The sequence below is a fragment of the Chrysochloris asiatica genome, unplaced genomic scaffold (genome assembly GCF_000296735.1).
Source record: "Chrysochloris asiatica unplaced genomic scaffold, ChrAsi1.0 scaffold00009, whole genome shotgun sequence".
Taxonomy (NCBI): domain Eukaryota; kingdom Metazoa; phylum Chordata; class Mammalia; order Afrosoricida; family Chrysochloridae; genus Chrysochloris; species Chrysochloris asiatica.
This window is the reverse complement of record NW_006408527.1, coordinates 6,085,012-6,104,761: the sequence shown is the minus strand read 5'-3', so window position 1 is coordinate 6,104,761 and position 19,750 is coordinate 6,085,012. Positions and strand designations below refer to the sequence as shown.

The 19,750-nt window shown below is 45.8% G+C and overlaps 1 protein-coding gene across 1 annotated transcript; it reads right to left on the bottom strand.

Moving 5' to 3' along the window:
- Positions 1-3,036: 3,036 nt before the first annotated feature.
- On the bottom strand, positions 3,037-19,249 carry BATF3 (basic leucine zipper transcription factor, ATF-like 3). The gene is made up of 4 exons (XM_006834018.1): positions 19,166-19,249; positions 19,026-19,033; positions 15,800-15,902; positions 3,037-3,222 (listed from the first exon to the last, which is right to left on the bottom strand). The coding sequence occupies exons 1-4, from the start codon at positions 19,247-19,249 to the stop codon at positions 3,037-3,039; spliced, it is 381 nt and encodes a 126-aa protein (XP_006834081.1).
- Positions 19,250-19,750: the final 501 nt, after the last annotated feature.

Below are 19,750 nucleotides of genomic sequence, written 5' to 3'. Positions count from 1 at the left end.
AATTCACATGCCGTAGTAAAGGGGCCAAAGAGCGTTGGGATTGAATTAAGCATTGGGCTACTAACCGCAAGGTTGGTAGTTCAAATCTACCAGCCACTGTGTAATAGAAAAGTGAGGCTTTCTACTCCTGTAAAGATTTACAGCCACAGAAGCCCTATGCAGAGTTCCTGTGTTGGAATTGATTCGGTGGCCGTTAAGTTTGGTTTGGAGTTTGGTAGCATAAACGGCTACATCTGGGGGGAGATGTAGAAGATACAATTGACAAGACTTAGTGGATTATCCCAGAGGAACAGAATAGGCTTTTGACTCAATGTATGGTAGAGGCCTTTCTTAAATAACTAAGAACAGAATGAGATCCTGAACATGGTTTCGAACATGTTGAACCGATTGAACTTGTGAGAGGCTGTCTCAGAGGCCTGAGGAACAGTTGGACAGACAGGTCTGCCTCAGAAGAAAGTTGGGTTCTGGATACAGAGGTAGGAGTTATCAGCATAGGGACAGATGTGACCAAGTGTCAAAGAAGAGGCGCCCATTTACGCTAAGAAGTAGCAGGAAGAGAGGAGGAAACACAGAGGCCAAGGTCAGATACTGGAGGGGAAGGAAGACCAAGTCTGAGATATGCCCATTTGATTTAGCAACCAGAGCTGACATGTACCCTCCAAGTAGGATGCTTCAGCAAGGCTATGGGAATAAAAGCTCCATCTTCTTGTGACAGATGGCTAAATTTCATTTCCTGGACATATGGCTTAACTTTATTTCCTGGATTTATGGCTAACTGGGCATATGGATAAACTTCATATGGATAAACTTCATCTCCTGATGATCTGCCTTGAAATTGGCTGTGGCCACATGATTGAGTTCTAGCCAGTGAAATATAGGCAGAAAAGAAGGCAAAGCCATTTGAGAGTCCCTGAGTGATGCCAACAGTTAAGACACTGATGTTAACCTAAAAGCTGGAGGTTTCAATCTACCCAGAAGCACCTTGGAAGAAAGGCTTGGCAACCAACTTGTGAAAAATCAATCATGGGAAACCCAATAATGGAACACATTCTCACAACACACGTGGGGCTGTCTTGAGTCAGAGTTGATCTGATAGCAACTGATTCTAGACCCAGTCAATTCCCCATCCTCCATGGAGTCTCTCCTCCCTAGTCTCCCAGTTAGAACAGAGGGTCAGTGAGGAGCTCCAAGGCCTTGGGATACAGAGCCGCCAGACGGAAGGAACTGGGTCCCTAAGCATGGAGCCAGGGGACTGTATGAGGTCAGGGCTTAGGAAAATCAGGCCAGTGGGGTCAGAGGGCATGGATATGCTGGGTCTGCAGTGGAGTGGGGGAAGCAGCCAGCAGAATAAAAGAGACTCTATAAGGGCCTGGGCAGGGTGGCAGAGAGATTTCAAAAATCAGGTGAGCTACAGGGGTCAGCAACCAGAACGTGGAAGCACTGCAGAGTCAGGTGGCCACTTGGCCAAAGTGTTAAGCATTCCTACAGGGCTATGAGTCCTGGTGTGGAACTGCAGGATAAGCACTGGACTGTGTCAGTGTGAACTGCAAGGTCGGTGATTCAAACCCAACAGCCGCTCCTTGAAAACCCTAGACAGGATCGCTATGAGTTGGAACTTACTCGACGGCACTTAACAACAGCAATAACACAGAGTCAAGAAGTCTACTGGGTTGACAGGCAGCTGCAGTGAAGTGTCTGCACGTACGAGGCACACAAGTTCTCATGTTCACACTCACAACCACATAGTCCCCTGGATACTGGCTCCAAGTCCAATCTTCACAGACTCAGTCCTGGCCGGCCTTCTGAGGTTCTGGCAAGACTTGCGACTGCTGGACCCTGCCTCAACTCACCTCCTTACTGCCCGGCTTCAGCCTGACCCTATTAACTCAACAATGGAGAGCTGGGGTTTCATCTCAGGTCTGCTACTCACCTTGAGCAAGTCCCTTCCTCTTTAGGAACCTCAGTTGCCTCTTCTGCAAAGCAAAGGGTTTGGATGGTATGGTTGTAACTTTCCTTGCATGAAAAGATTCTATCATTCCCCTAAACTCACTACACTCAGAAAGCTTGGGCCTGGAATTGCCAGCAGACATCAGCCTTCCTGTACCTGTAAGGGGATTCTGCAGTCTTCAAATCTTGCAAGTTAGAGGATACCAGGCAGGCCTCCAATCAAAGCGGGGTATCCTCTCATGAAAGGGAAGCTTATAGAGAGTAGTTGTTAGTAATCATTCTATGAAGTCAACAAATCCATCACCTCTGGGCAGAGCTGTGATCTATTTCTTCCCTTTTCTTTTTTCCCCCTTTTTAAATCATCTACATTTGCAACAAAGAACTTTCCTTTCTGTTCTCATTTCTTGTTCCCTTTATGATGGGATGGCTCCACCCTCCACAACCCCCCTCTTCTTCCAGGGAAGAGGAAAATTAGAGGGGCATGGGGGAGTGCTTTCCCAATTTGGTTTCCTCTCTGGGGTCACCTCTAATTGACTTGGTTCTTTTTTTCCTGAAAGAATAGAACTAGGACACAGGGGTGGTAGGAAAATCCTGTTAGCCTTTGTTCTATTGCCCCCAAGAATGCCTCTCCAACCCACCATGACCATCCACTAAGAGTGTGACTGTCAGACAGAACAAGAGTGGAGAGCAAGACCCAGGAGGCACAAAAAAAATTTGAGGAGAAGACCTCTTCAGGAAGAGAAAATGAGTGTGTGGCTAAATTCCAAGAACTTGGAGGAAGAAGAGGCTATAAACAACCATCTTTATTATTCAAATTCTGAAGGAAGTGATTCTGCAGAACCATAGTACCTACTAGCTGCCAAAGTGGGTGAGAAGTGATTCCTGAGGGGGTCGTCCTTGTCTGCATCTGTACCAGAGTCAGGTGCCTGGGGGGCTTCATGTAGAGCCCCATCTGTGGAGACAGGGCTCCTGAGCTTCTGGGAGGAGGCCGGGCAACAAGTCCTCCTGTGCACAGACATGGAGGGAGAGTTCTCCTTCCTGGTGCAAGACCAAGGCTCCTCACTCCCCAGAGGAGGAGATCCTGGAGCTTCACCGGGGCAGGCAGCCAGCTATAGGGTCGGGTCGAGGCATTGTCACAAAGTTCATGGGGCAGAGCAGCAGAGGGCACATCTTCTCATGCTCCTTCAAGGCCTCGCTCAGGTGCTTCAACTCCTCTGTCAGCTTCCCGATTTCTCTTCGCAACACTGTGTTCTCTTGCTCCAGGCACTCATACTCCTGGGGGAGGCAGAAGAAAAGTAAAACCATTTCTAAAACCAGACCCTCTTCTTCTGCAGCCATCGCAGAGATGTTACCATTATCAACCCCTCTCTTTTACCCCTTATATTTATTTGCCTGATATTATTGCTCTATTCTCACTAGAATGCAAGGTTCATGAGGCTTTGCTTTTTTTTATGTCCACTTTACTAGGTGTAAACCAAAAACACCATGCAAACACAGCTATTAGTAACTTGATTCTGACTCATGATGGCCCCAGGTGGTCAGAGGGGAATTGCACTTCATAGGGTTTTCATGACTGTGAGCAGATCACCAGGCTTTTCTTCCACAGTACCTCTGGGTAGATTTGACCCACCAACTTATCTGTTGGTTGTTGTTAAGTGCCATCGAGTCAGTTCCAACCAATAATGACCCTATACAGGGTAGCACAGTGGTTACAAATCGGGCTGTGAACCTTAAGGTCAGCAGTTCGAAACTACCAGTTGTTCCGCGGGAGAAAGATGAGGCTTTCCGTTCCCAAAAAGATTTACAGCCTCGGAAACCCTGTACAGGGTCACTATGAGTCAGAACCGACTCCATGGCACACCACCACCATAGGATTTTCCAAGAATGACTGGTTAGCTTGAACCACCAACCTTGCAATTCAAACTGACTTTGACTTTGCACTCCAGCGCATCAACCCATAGCATCACACCAGGACTCCTATCTATTGGGAGCCAAGCACTTCATCATTTGTACTATCCAGGAATTCCTTCATCAAAGCAAACCCAAACCTACTGAGTCAATTCCGATTCAGCAACCATGTAGGACAGAGTAGAACTGATTGGCCCATATGGTTTCCAAGACTGTAATCTTTACAGGAACAGACTGCCTCATCTTTCTCCCAAGGAGCAGGTGATGGGTTCAAATGCTAACTTTTTGGTTAGTAGCTGAGTACTTAATCACTTAACCACTAGGGCTCCTTCAGGACCTCTGACTGAGAAATAATTTATATCAAATAAAATGCATCCATTTAAAATGCATAATTCAACGAATCTTGCTAAATGTGTACATCCATGTTATCAGGATGTAGAACATTTTCTTCACCCCAAAAAGTTTCTTCATGTCCTTTGCAATCAGTCCTCCATCTAACTCCCAACTGCTGATCTATAACATAATAAAAGTTTGTTGATTACATGCATAAACGAAAAATAAACACTAGGCAACTTTGGCTTTGCCTTTCCTCCAGCACTCGCATGTTGCATTTCCACAGAAGCTTAGAACTGAAGGGGATCATAGAGACCCCTTAGCCCAACCTGCCCAATATAAAAACCTTCCATGTGCTAACTCTAGTCCTTGCCATTTCTGAACTGCTCTATTAAAAAGCTCCTCTTCATAGTTGCTGTCAGGTGCCCTCAAATTCAGACTCGTACGACTCTGCATTAAGAGAACAAAATGTTGCTTGGTGTTACGTCATCTTCCATATAATAGTAGGCATGTTTGAGCCCAGTGTTGCAGTCACTGTGTCAATATGTCTTGTTTATGTTCTTCCTTTTTCATTGACCCTCTTTATAATGACCCATAGTCTCTCTCTTCTTCAAAACCACTTGCTGGGTTTGGTTGCACCTTGTGGAACTACATAGAGTAAATGCACTGTTTTTTCAATATCACAGTTCTTAAGATGTTAGCTATTCTCTTTAGCTTCCCTTTAGCTATTCTCTTTCTTGAGCTCAGCTATCGTAGGTTCTCTAAGTTCCTTGGGTGACAGGACTTCCAGCCCCTCTGCCTTCCTGAATACCATCCCTGAAACATACTCCAGTTTGGCAAAATCTCTGAGACAACGCTGCTTCCAAAGCGCATGATCCTGGCGTGGCCTGATCATAGGTGGACAGATCGTGGTGACGTCACCCCCTCCCTTGTGCTGACTCAAGCCCTCAGCCAATGCTTGCCGGTGATTCTCCCTGCGCTTGCAGTGAAGAGCAAGTTTCTCCTACATCTGCTGCTTTTGAGTCTCACTTGGATGATTGGATGTGGTGGAGCTTAAGAGTGAGACTTTACACTATCTTCACTGAACATCACTTTGTTAAAATCCCACTCACAGCCATTAAGTTCATTCCAATTCACAGTGACCCAACAGCACAAAGAACAACTGCTCCTTAGCGTTTCCAAGACTTCAGATCTTTAAGGGAGTGGACAGCCTCATCTTTCTCCTGCAGAGTGACTGAACGGTTTGAACCTCGGACCATTGCCTAACCCACTGCACCACCAGGGTTCCTTCTCACTTTGTCAGTGGAACACATTCCATTCTAGCAAAATCTTTTTGAATCTTTGCTGTAACATCTCACGGATTAGTGATACCACCCAGCTTTCTGTTGTCTATTACACTGATAAGCAGATCTTTCTCTGTGTCATCCAAGGTATATTCTGCAATACAGGATCAACTATAGAGCACTATGACATTCAATAGACAACCTCTCTAGGTTGACAATCTTGTTTAAATTTTGCTAAAATGCTGTTTCAATTCAGTTCTAGGTGTTTTTTTTTCCTTTTTCTTTTTTTCATATCATTATGCTTTGCTGCTCCATGTACACTATGCATTTCCTGGGTTAGGGACCCAAATTTACTATCTATCACACCCTCTCTCTTCCTAGAGAAAGAGCACTAAATAGCATTAAAGAATATTTTACAAGTCTGAGAGCTTTATAGCTGTGATGAAGACACCTGCAAATTCTCAGCTTTGCTAATGCTGTTTACCTCAACTGGCCTCCCTTCTCTTGTCCTGTGTAGATACAGACTAAGCTCACCACCTCCAAGAAGGCTTCCTGGATCACAGAACCTATCTGAACCACATGTTTTATTGTGCATTCTAGTTCGTCTTGCATCATATTCAATCTCATTGAAGTTAAATGATGTCTCTCCCCAAATATTAGGACTGTATTGCACCTAAGAGCCTCCACTCCACTCCCTGTACTTCCTGCCTGATGGGCACAGTTCCAGCGGCTACATGTGCAGTGACCCTGCAGCCCTCGTCTTGGGTCTCCGTCTCTTACCCTGTGTCTTCTCTTCCACCCTCTCTAGGCATCTTCTTCCCTTTCAGAACTCTGGGGCCCACAGGGGCTGCATTCAGAACCATTGTTCTGTCTCTCGTCCATCCTGGGCAGCCTCCCAGCATGAGCTGGAACCTGCTCAAAGGCAACAGTTCTCCCAGCTTCTCCCCATGGCTGTACTCAGTCAGACCGTGGCCATCTCCACTGGTGCATTGGCCCCATTCTGCCTTCAGGCCTCCTCTATGCCCATCACCCCAACCCCTTATGCTCTACTCTAGCCTCTCCACAACAAGCTCTGGTCTTGAAGTTGGAATCCAACCTAGAAACCCACAACAAAGCCTTCCGTGGGCAAAGGGGGTGTGGGTCAAGATTGGGAGATGAGGATGGTGGCTAAGGCATCATGGGAAGCCTGAGCACAACAGAAGGTGAAAGTGATTGCAGCTACATGCACACACAGACTCATGCACACACATGTACACAGCCACAGACATGCAGCTGCATGCACATGAAGACCCATGCAGACACACACATGCACACACATGCAGACATGCAGCTTCATGTACACACAGACCCATGCACACACACACATGCACACACTCACATGCACACACCTGCTGCACACACAGACCCATGCAGACACACACATACACACACCCATGTGCACATACCCACAGACATGCAGCTGCATGCAAACACAGACCCACGCAGGCACACACATGCACACAAATTACGTACATGCACACATGCACATGTACACACCTATGTTCCACCCTGCAACTGAAAATTCTCTTCACCTAGAAGTGAAATGGAAAGTAGATTTGAATGGTTCCAATGAGCTAATGTTTTAATTAGATTCCAAAGGACAGAAAGCAAGATGTCCTGGGTAGTGCAAATGGTTAGACACTTGACTATTAGTTGAAAGGTTGCTGGTTCGAAACCATCAAGAGAAGTTTTGGAAATAGGCCTAGTGATCTGTTTTCAAAAGGTCACAGCCTTGAAAATCTATGGAGCACAGTTCTACTCTGCACACATGAGGTCCCCAAGAGTTGGAATCAGCTCAGCACCAATCAGCAACAAGAAGTAAAGGTATCTTTCAGAGAAAAGGAAGAAAACCTGGAAAAGTCGTGAGTTTCTAAAAGTAAACGTCTACAGGACCATGAAACCCAAAGCACAGTAAAGCTCTCTTCTTTTAGCAGAATATTCCAAACTGCCTTTCTATATTTACTGAATTCTGTTGTGAGACACTTTGAATGCCTGAGCCTTATCTCTGGAAGTCATGAGGAGTCCCGTGCCTGGTGTCCTCCTGTGGTCTTATCGCTTCCCCCAAGTCCCAGTTCAAAGGGCATAAGAGCTGTCTGTTCCGGGGCCTCATAGAAGGCCCCACACTGACCTTCTCTTCTGGGATTTAATTTTCCCTCATAAATCTGTTGATAGCCTTTTATCAAGATGAGAAATAAGAAGGAGACAAAGGCAAAACCTCACTTCTACAAAAATACAAAGATAATATGGGAAGGGAGAAAGAAAAGGCCAAGTGGGAACAGATAGGAAAGAGTAAAAGCATACTGAAAAGAAATTACTTGGATTTAACACAAGTGGGGAGTCCTGGTGTAGGATAAGCACTAGACCATAAGGTATGTTTGAACCACAAGGTTGGTGGTTCAAACTCATCAGTGGCTCCTTGGAAACCCTATAAAGGGTTGCTATGAGTTGGGACCCACTCAAATAACAAAAACAACACAAATGGAAAATAAGACAAGCACATTAGACCCTTTGTTATATCCGAACAGATCGTCAGTTCAGCTCAAATCTTGCTGAGTTTTGAAGCATTTGACAAGGGGAGTTTGAGGTTACTGCATTGCCAGGAAGCAAGCTGCAAGCAGAGATCTAAAAAGTAAAGGAGGAGAAGTCACTGCAAATCCCAGCTGCTGTCTAGAACTGTGGTTCTCAACCAGGCGACTTTTGCCCCTCCCCCTGAAGATATTTCTGGTTGTCACAGCAGTTGGGGTTTACTACTGCATCTAGTGGAAAGAGGTCAGGGATACTGCTAAATATCCTACAATACACAGCACAGCCCCACACACAACAAAGGATGATCACTGGATTGCTAACCACATGATCAGTAGTTCAAACCCACCAGCAACTCCTTGGAAGCCCTATACAGCGTCACTATGAGTTGGAATGTCACAGCATTTAACAACAATAATATATGTCAGTAGTGTTGAAAAACCCTGGTCTGGGGATCTGAGAGAGACTGTCAGGAGAACAAGGAACTATTTGGGGGATATCTGGGTTCCAGGGAGCCCTTGAGGCAGAGGAAAGGATCAGGGACCAGTACAGACCCTAATGTTGGTACCAGGGACTAGAGCTGATAATTAGGGTGAGAAAAAAAAAAAAAGGAGGAATAAGAAGAGACCACCAGGAGGGTACAAAGCTACCCACAGACCCCATTCACAAACAGGAAAACCGAAGCTCTGAGGGATACAGTGACTTTTCCAAGGTCACACAGACTTAGAACTAGATTCCTGACTTCAGGTCAACTACAACTCTCATGCAGTGACAGCAATCTTGCTTTCTCTTGACACTGCTGAGGACCCAAATTTCCCCATGGTGGTTACCAGCAACAGACACTGAAAAAGTCCAGAATTTTACAAGAAGTCCATTCCCAAGCCTTGAGCTGATCCACTTCCCAGCAAGATAATTGTGTCACCAACAAGGTCTGTACAAATTAGTGTCATAATCAGTTTCTAAACCAAGTGGGTCTTGACATGAAGCATTCTTTTAAAACATGCAATATCTGAAAAACCATGGCAATACATACCATAACCATATTGCCCAAGATCTCTGTCAGTTTGAGACATTTGGGGCTCTTTAGGATGGTATCACTGCCTTCCTTTTCTGACTCAAAAGTCTTTCTCAGTCTTACACCTTAGTGCGCTTGGCTTGAACCAGTCTGACCCATTTCTGAGCCACCTTTGGCTTCTCTCAGAGACCCTGGCTGTTCATTGGGTTCCTATATGTGGATGTGGACTCAGGCATGTGCTTAGTGTTCAGAGATGAGTAGAGGTTGAAATCCCCAAGAGAGGTATAAGCACATTGAAGGGATAGATTTGAAAACCCACAGTGAACACTGATGCAGATAGACACACGATAGGAACTGCTTTTCAGCAACATAGTCCTACTTCCAGCAACCATACACTGAAGGAAAGGCTTCAACTGAAGAGCAGCCCCAGCCCCTCCCTCTCCTTTCCCTGCCCTCCAAGGAGGCTTGATGGACAGTCTTTGGGCTCTGGTGGTCGAGAACTAGGGGCAAAGAGAGGTGGCCGAGATACTCAAAGATATTTAAAAGCTGGCTATGGAGTACAGTTTTCAAGGTGTTGAAAGTAAGAGAAGCACAAGAACAGTTGAGGTGTGTAGGGAAGGTGGACAGAAGGAATAAATGGAAACTTTAAATAAATCTTGCTTGAAATAGTACCCTTTGTGGTAATCAAGAAAGACAAATAAAGAACTTGAGTTACTTCAAAATATTTAACACATTACTTCAGAGTGTGAGGCTGAGGAAGGAATGAGTAAAGTCTTTTTGATGGGTTCATATCTCCAGGAAGTAACAGGCCATCATGATCATCACACAGCTGTTTCCTGGGCCCCTCAGTGCCTCCCAATGTGCTTCTCTCACACCCACTTTGAGGAGAAAGCTTCCATGTCCCATGTTCAATTCTCATTTCTCCCATGCTAGAGTTAACCTAGAGTCCCTGGACAGTACAGTTAACACACTGGCTGTTAACCAAAAGGTTGGTGGTTCAATCCCACCCAGATGCACCTTGGAAGAAAGGCCTGGTGATTTACTTTGGAAAAAAGCCATCGTAACCCCTATGGAGAATAGTACTACTCTGATACACATGGGGTTGGCATGAGTTGGAATCGATTCTATAGCAACTGTCCAGGAATCCTAAGAAGTCTGAGTGCCTTTCCGCCATGACCTATAGCGATGTTCTGAGCGCTTGTCCTCAACTCTCTGGGACACGACACAATGATTCTTCACATTGTTTTAACCAGACACCTCCCCCCAACATGTAACATATTTTCAATTTTTCACAAAAATTATCATTCAATGTTCTACCACTAGAGAGTTGGTCAAACAGAGCACAGATGCCCATAACTGTGGTGCCCAACCTGTAAAGAGGATGGGAGCAAATAAAAAAGTTGGTGTTGTTCAGTCCACAGAGAATGTTCCTCCTGTTCCACAGTTTAGGATGGATTTCAAGTTTCCTGTGCCAGCCACCCAGTCCCTCACACCCTCTTATGACCAGTGGCCCTTGTGAGTAGCTAGTGAAAGTAGATGTGTGGGCACCAGCTTTGGGATCCACCTAAAGAAGAAGCCACTGTCCTGGTGATGCATAATCCTGATCCAATTCTCAGGCTCCACAGAGAGAGAGAGAGGGACCTTCCATAGAAGGATCAAGTTTCAGATAAGTAGCCTCACTTCTAGATAGGGCAGTTGTCATAATTAGTCACATGACATAGTCTACCAACAGGAGAGTAATGGGCCCTCCTCCACTCTATGACTTTAAAGCGAATCCAAATCCCCAAATCCACTGCCATGGAGTCTATTGCAACTCATCGCAACCACATATAGGGTTCTGAGACTGTAAATCTTTACAGGAGCAGACAGTCTCAGCTTGCCTAGGAAGCAACTGGTGGTTTTGAACTCCCATACTTGTGGTTAGCAGTTCAGTGGTTAATCCACTATACCACCAGGGTTCCTTAAGAGGGATCAGGCAGGAACAAATGTAGCACCCTCTCTAATTTCCACAGCATTTATGTCACTTGGCTGTCAAACCCATCAATGATAGAAACTGAAAGAGACTCAATGCTTCATTGAAGCATCTTTTTTGGCACTGTAGTAAAGTTACATGAGTATTTATACTACCTTTAGTGAAAGGCAGAATAATACAGCACACACACCAAGACGTTCATGTCCTAATCTGTAAATATGCTACCATGCATGGCAAAAGGGACTTTGCAGTTGTAATTCAGTGAAAGCTCTTGAAATGGGGAGAGGATCCTGAATTTCCCAGGTGGGCCCAATGCAATCACAGGGAAAGAAGAGAGTCAGAGAGCAAGATGTGATGATGGAAGAAGTGTCATCATGAGAAGAACCTGATAGCCCATTGTTGGCTTTGAAATGAAGGAAGGGGCCCCTAGCCAAAGAACATGGTAAGCTTCTAGAAGCTGAGAAAGTCAAGGAAATGGGTTTTCCCTGGAGGAATGCAACCCTAACAATATCTTGATTTTAGCACAGCAAGAACTATTTCATATTCCTGCCCTCTGAAACTGCATGATAATAAAATCACATAGTCTTATACCCTAACTTTGTGACTGCAGCTATAGGAAGCTAATACATCTTCTGCTGGGAATCCTATGCTTCCTCAGGACAGCAAATAAAAACCGCTTCCTGTTTGTGACCAATGGCAAGGACTTGTCCATTGTTCACCAGTAACCAGCTGCTATTGAGTTGATTCCTAGTCACAAGGACCCTGTGTCTGTGTCATGGAGAATCGTGCTCCGCAGACTTTCAACAGCTGATTGTTCAGAAAGAGGTCACCAGATCTTTCTTCCAAGGTGCCTCTTGCTGTTGTTGTTGTTAAGTGCTGTCGAGTTGGTTCCAACCCACAGTGACCCTGTATAGGGTTTCCAAGGAGCAGCTGGTGAGCTTGAACCTTTGACCTTGCGGTTCAAACTGACTTTACAGTCCAGTGCATTAGCCCACAGTACCACACCAGGACTCTAAGGGGACTCAAATCTCCAACTTTTTGGTTAGCAGCCAAGTGTATTAAACATTTATAGCACCCAAGGACTCCTGCCCACAGTTGTGACTAAGTGCTGCCAAGGCAGTTCTGACTCACAGCAACCCCATATAGGGTTTCTGAGGCTTTAAATCTTTATGGGAGCAGAAAGCCTCATCTTTCTCCCAAGGAGCGGCTGATGGGCTTGAACCACAACAGACCTTGTGGTTCACAGTTGGGTGCTGATCATATGGAGCCACTGCACTCCTCTGCCCACAGTAGTGGATCTACTCAACCTTACTCCTTGAAAGGTCATGGATCCACTATGCACATAATCACTTGGGACTTACCACTCAGTGTCCTGTGGGGGGTGTGAGTTATTATTAGTACACCTGGCTTGGACTAGAAGCTTCTTGAGGAAAGGGGCCTTGGTTGTCAGGCTGCTGATCTGAATGCAGGGCCATGCACATCTGTGAGCTGCTTGTCTTCCTAGGACTTCTTTGGTAATATGAAGCTAGAACTATGATTACTTCAAGAGCAAGGGGCAAGGTGACAAAGGACACTACAGTTCTTGTGTGGAAATGTCACAGAACTAACAAGGGCTGGAAAGGACTTTCTTTTGACCCTGCTCTGCAGAAACCTTCCAACTATACCCTGTGAGTTTGTGGGCCACAGAAACTCAGGGTAGATTTTATGTGGAGGGTCAACCCTTACAATGACTGTGAAACAGAAATGATCATCATGATTGTCTCCTCTTTCTAGGGTCCAGCCTCCGTGCTCCCAGGAAAGAACCTGGCATTTATCACTTAGGTCATGTGGTGAATTTATATCAGCAGGCCACTAAATCTGTCCTCTGTTCATTGTTAAAGAGTTTTTGGAGAGTGCTTTCCTCCCCTCCTCCCATAAAGCCTCAGAATCTCCTATACTGACAAGTCAGGCTGTCCTTGCTGAGATAATCTATGGCAAGAAAGCATGGCAGAAAAGAGCTAAACTAAAATTCTTAATCATTCATATTAAGAGAGTGCAAAGACAGGAGCTGTCATCAACTCTTTGGACAGATTCTCTTTGAATGGATGCCTTCCAGACCAGTTTCTGATTAAAACAGTTCCCATGTCCTAGCCATAGAATTATGCATCCAAAAAAACCAAACTCATCACCATTGAGTTGATTTTGACTCATAGTGACCCTAAAGGATAGAACAGAAATACTCTATAGGATTTCCAACATTGTAATTCTTTACAGGAACAGAGAACCTCATCTTTCTCCTATAGAGTGGCTGGTGTATTTTAACCAGAGACCTTGCAGTTGGCAGTGCAACAAAATCCACTGTGCCACCAGAGTTTAGGGTTAATCTTGATTTGAATGACAATAAAGATAGTGGTGGTGGTGGTGGTGGTGGTGGTGGTTATGTGCCATAGAGTCAGAACCAACTCATAATGACCCTGTACAGGGTGTCTGAGGCTGTACATCTTTACGGGAGCAGGAAGCCTCATCTTTGTCCTGTGGAACAGTTGGTAGTTTCAAACTGTTGACCTTAAGGTTCGCAGCCTGATTCATAACCACTACACTACCAGAGCTCCTTAATAAAGATAGTAGCTTCATTAAATATAATTTGAAAATAGCGAGAAGAGGAAATTTTGAGGCAAACACACATTCTGTTACGAATGTTGTTGTTGTTTTTAAATGCCATTGAATAGGTTCTGAGTCATGGCAACCTTGTATACGGTTTCCAAAGCGTGACTCATGAGCTTGAACTGCCGACCTTTTGATTCAAACCGACTTTGCAGTCCAGCGCATTAACCCGCAGCGCCACCCCAGGACTCTCTGTTACAAATAGGTTGCATCTAAGGAGCATCTGGAGCCATCTAAGCAGACACGGGAGAAACAAAATCTCAGGTTCAAGACAGAGGTCCTACCTTTAGAGCTCTTTACCTGAGAGTCACCAATGTTGGGAGCTGATGTTGGAAGAATAAATTAACTTTTCCAGGGTAAGAGTCCAAAACCCTGTCAACAGCAACATTTAAGAAAACAGACAGAGGTCAAAAAATTTTTTTTAAAAGAGGTTAACAAAGAGATTGAGAAAAAATTACAAAAGAGGCAGGAGAACTAGGAAGAAATGTCTGATTTTTAAAGATAAAGAGGAGAAACTTTCAAGAAGAAGAATGGTCAGTAGAGTCCAATGTGCAAGCAAAGTCAAGGAAGATGAGACCAGAACAGAAGCCCCTCAATTTGGCAGTGTGTGACGCTTTGGTAGGAAGTACGTGTTTGTAGGTATATTTGTGTGTTGTGAGGTATGGTGGCAGAAACACAATCCCAGAATTCCTGAGCATTCAGTTATGAATAAGGCACACTTGAGAAACCTTTAGCAGACCCATCTGGAGACATCAGAGACAAAATCTAAAGCCTAGGAAAGATGTCCTACCTGGAGATATATGAGGTTTAGTCAGAAAGTATTGCTACAAACCCATAGAAACCTTCATTAAAAAAAACAAAATGTGAAGCTATTGTTTCTTTGCATCTTCTTGGGCTATTCGCTTTTTTTTTTTAAGGGCTCTTCACTTCTGAAGGCAGCGTGTCCATCTCTCTAACTTTCCCTGCAGATTTCTGCACTCTTTGATTCACACTATGAAAACAGCAATTGGGGGAACAAACAAAAACATAGCATTTGGGGCTCAAATCATGTTTCAAATCAAGTTTCTTTTCAATGTTCTTTAAGTTTGGGGAACAAAAAGAAGTCTGAAGGGGCAAGATCAGGACTGTAGGTGGATGGACAAAATTCTCCTGGGGCAACCAACAAAATCCTAATGGGACAGACCCTTGTTCTCCTCAAAGAATAAGCAGGGAATTATAATGGGAAAAAATTCCTCAGGGCAACTATCCTGGCCTTTTCCTTCCCAATACAGTTTTCAATTTTCTGAAAACTTCCTAATAAGCCCCTATGATCGTCCTGTGCCCTTTGAGAAAATCTATCAAGACTGTCCCTTTGGGATCCCAAAAGAAAGTCGCCATAACCCTCTGAACTGACCTCTCTGCCTTGTATTTAACTGGACCAGCAGATCCCCTCGGAAGCTACTGTTTTGATTGAACCTTTTTGTTTAAGGCACCCTAACTCCCTGGAAATCCTATACAGGGTCACCATGAGTCAGAACCAACTCAACAGCACTTAACAACAACAACAATGAGACTAAAGCAAGTGTACCATTGAGAGAATTTGTCTGCCGTCATCTACTGATTGCAGAGACATCTTTAAACACATTTCGTTTGGAATAAACTTGTGCACGTGTGAACTTGAATCCCCTAATAGCAGTACTTTTTGACTTACTCTCATATGCCTGACAGTCACCAGTGTTGGAAGCTGATGCTGGGAGAATAGATTGAATCTTAAAAGAGAAATGTCTGAAACTGACGACATGGAGACAGTAGGTATACGGTCATCTTTTTAAGACAGAAGGAAGTGAGGGGAATAAAGAAATGGAATAATAAGAGCTTGCAAGGGAATCAGGATAAGAGGAAGTTATGCTTTGTTTGATAATGAAAGAAACTTGAGCATGAGAAGGAACCAGTGGGTAGGGAGAAATGAAGATGTCAGAGAGCAAAGAATCAGAACACTAGGCTGAGAAACCCCTGGTGCAGCCTATGGGCCCAGCAGCTTGTCACTGTGTGTTGCTGAATTGGTGTGGGGACCTCATCACCAGCCCCACAGGGCAAAGCACCCGGACCACTCTTCCCAGTGGCTCCAGCGTGGCTCTACCCCAACCACAGCCTTACCTCATGGAGTTTGTCAGCCTTCTGAGTCTGCTTCTTTCGACTTCTCTGAGCAGCAACTCGATTTTTTTCTCTCCTTCGAACCTTCCTGTCATCATCTTCAGGACTCTAGGGAAAAATGTTTGGTCAGGTGTGATGCAAAGACCCGTCTCCTTACCCGTCTCACTTTCTGTCTTCAGTCAGCATTGCCTGTTAAGCTTTACCATTTTATTTGCAGGATGCAACAGCTGTTGTAAAACACTGCTGGGATAACAATGATGTTGTTAGGTGTCATCCACTTGGTTCTGACTCATCGTGACTCCATGTGACAAAGAAGAACTGCCTCATAGGGTTTCCTAGGCTGCAAGCTTTACGGAAGCAGATTGCCAGGTCTTTCTGTTACGGAGCTATGGGTGGGTCCAAGTTAGCAGCTAAGCTCTTAACCACTGTTCCACCAGGACTCCTGGGATAGCAACACCTCATTGTTCAGGAGCATTCACTATGCTTAGCTGCTTATCCCTACAATCACCTTGAGAAATGTGTGGTGTGGCCATCATTTGAAAGATGAGGAATAAGAAACTCAGAGAGAACTTGCTCCAGGTAGCATGGCTAGTGAGTGGCTAAGTGGGAAGTGGAACTCAGGTCTGTTAGGCACCAAACCAATGTTCACAAACCTCTACAGGGCGTGTGCCTGGAAGAGTTGTGGTTTTGATGGTTCGTATCCAAGACTAGACAAGTCAGAGGGCATCTAGAACTTACTGTGTGCCAGGTTTCCCAATGCCACACAAGAAGGTACTATTAGTTCTGTCTGCAGAGTAAGATTACACTTGTAACTAATTGTAACCACATAATGACCAAAAGATAATGTGCTCATTTGAATAATACTTGGCTGCCATTTTGTTTAGATTTCAAAGTGAAGCAGAAAGCAAATTTGCAATGGATCTGGAAAGCCTTTGTCTATATAGTACATGAGATTTAGTCAAATCCTACAAGAGTTATCATGAATCAGGCAGACTGAAAAATGCATCTACCATGATAAAACAAAACATTTCATTCAGTTACAGAAGGCATGCAGCACTAGAACGGTATTTGTTTTTCAGACTCTGTGAAAAGATTTGAAGGAAAAGAAATAAAAATACTACCCATAAAGAATTTTAAAACCAAGAGGTCAATGGAGCACAAACACAGGAAAGCATTAATAACACAGTGTTATCATTTCATCTGCTCTTGTATTCCAAGTAGGCAAGACACATACTCTCTCTCCAAGTTACTGCAGGTAGAGTGATTTTTAAGTAGGGTGTAAGAATTATTATTGCTGTTAGGTGCCACCCAGTTAGTTCCAACTCACAGTAACCTTGTATAGGGTTTCTGAGGAATGGCTGATGGGTTTGAACCATCGACCCTGCAGCTAACAGCTCAGTACTTATCCTTCAGTGCCACACCAGGTGTCCCTGTGCAAGAATTGTTGTTAAGCACCATCAAGTTAGTTCCAACTCACAGCGACCTTGTATAGGGTTTCTCAGAAGTGGCCGATGCATTTGAACCACCAACCTTGTGGTTCAAAGCTACTTTGCAGTCCAGTGCTTATCCTATAGTGCCACACCAAGAGTCCCTGTGTAAGAACAGAAGAGTGTAAAAGGAGAAAAGGATAAGTAACACACAGAACAAACAGGAGTGGTCGGGGGACAATGCTCAAGGGAACAGAGTCAAAGAGTAAAAGTGAAAGCTTCTGGAGGCAAAGAAAACTTGTTAAACATAACCAGGACACCACAGCTAGGCAATGAAGAAATTAAAGTGTGAAAGCAAAGGGAGTGGTGTAGGGGACAAAACTAATTTTAGAATAGCACATAGCCTAGTTTTGTCTCTTACTGTCAATATAATCCTGGGTAAAGTGCTTAAATTCTGTTGGTTTTTCAATTTCCTCATAAGTGGGATTCATTAGTTTTCTTCAATAAATAATAACGGAATACCTACCACATGCCAATCACTGAGGACACAAGCCCTGAGCAAATGGTCTGTGATCACATGGGGCTTACAATAGCTTAGTGTTGTTGTCAAGTGCCAGCGAGTTGGTTCCAATCCATAATGACCCTGTATAGGGTTTCCAAGGAGCAGCTGGTGATTTTGAACCACCAACCTTGTAGTCCAGTGCATTATCCCACAGTGCTACACCAGGGCTCATTTCATAAGCAGAAAAGAGATTTTTGCCTTAAAGCTTCCAGCACACAGTGTGATCTTAATGAGTTATTTCCCTCGGTTGGGGTTGCTGCTGTGTTTTTTTTGTTTGTTTGTTTGTTTTAATTGTATCTTTATGGTGCTTGTTACCAAGCCATGCCTCTTCACTCTCCATCATCATAAAAGTCATAGGGCACTAGTTACTGTATGTGAAGGAGCCCACAACCTGCCCTCAGGGAGCTGACACTCTAAACTGGTCTTAAACACATATCTGGCTATACCTGACAAGCCAGCAGAAAACATTTAATCAAGACAGAAAGAGCTGAAATAGCCACCACATAACTGTAAACCATATTTCTGTAATCCTCACAAAAACCCTGAGAGGTTGATGCTATATTCATTCTACAGATGGGGAAACCGAGGCTCAGAGATGTTAAGCAATTTGCCCAAAGCTACTCAGCTCATGTGTGACAAAGCTGAGTCCCAAAACAGGACATCCGATGACATTGTATGACAGGCATCGTGCTCAGTGGGGGCCATAAAGATAGAATGACCCAGCCTCATTCTTTTGCTGGATGCAAAGCTCGTGGACGATGTTCCCTGAGTGCAGCTTCGTCTCCGTTCTCCTGAGTGCGTGGTTGAAAATATTGTCTGGGACAGAACGGAGTTTACACTGGGTGAGGGTGAGGGGTTTCCATCAGCGCGGGGGGTGGAGCCTATTCCCACGCTTAGAGGGGGGACTCCTCCCCAAACTCCTAGACTGGCTTGTCCCGCTGCAGGCAGCAGCTAAAGGGAGTGCTGGCTGGGCACAATTCACCCCTCAGGCCGAATTCCCCTCGCCACATCCTGGCTTGGAAGGGCCAAGCACTTCTACGGTGGGATGGCGCTGCCCTGGGGACAGCGCGGAGTCCACGTGCGGGGCCAGCTAGGCGTCTGTGTGTCACGCCTCCCTCTTCCAGGGGCGAAGAAGCCAGGTCACCATCCCAAGCGCCGCGGGAACAGTGAGTGCACCAGAGGCATGGACTGGCAGTGGTGCGCACGCACCAGGGCTTCAGTAGCTCCCTCCTGGCCGCACGCCTGCTGCTCTCCGGGCTCACCATCCACCCCGCACCTCAGTAGCCACCACCCTAGAACACAGCGCCCTCCTCCGAGCGCGTCCACTCGCACTCCCTCCCCGCCCCCCCCTCACTCCTCCTTGGACCCCTTGCCCACTACCTGTGGCTGAGGCTGCGGCTGGTTCTCAGGCGCCGCGATGCTTCTCTGCAAGACGCTGCCGGCCGCTGGGATCCCTTGCGACATGCCGGGCGCGCCTCCGGCCCGGGCTGCCGCGTGAGCAGCCTCGCGGAGGAGCGGCCGCCGGCCTGCCGCGCCCTGCCCCCGGCGCTGCTATGGGGACTCTCCCACCCGGGGCATCCTCGCGCCTTGGCACCTGCCGGCCGCCCGGCCCCTTCCGCCCCACCCTCACGGGCTTCCTGCTCTCCCTGCTTGAGCCAGGCGAGCAGTCCCGGGTCTCCCCACCCTCCTGAAACGTCGGCCTTCAACCCTTCCCAAACCCGAGTCGGCCCCGCCTCTTCTCCCTTCCCCCGCCTCATTTCCTCCTCTCCCGCCTTCTCTCCGCACCCCGGGGTCCCAAATCCCACCCCTGTAGCTGCTCTCCGCTGGGGCTTGCTCTTAGTGGAAGTCACGTGGTGGGCTCCGAAACCCGGGAGGGAACATGAAGCCCACCCACAAGAGGCGACGCTGGGGTGGAGAGTCTGGGAGTAGCAGCGCAGTCTTCCGAGTCCTTCAGTCTTCCGAGTC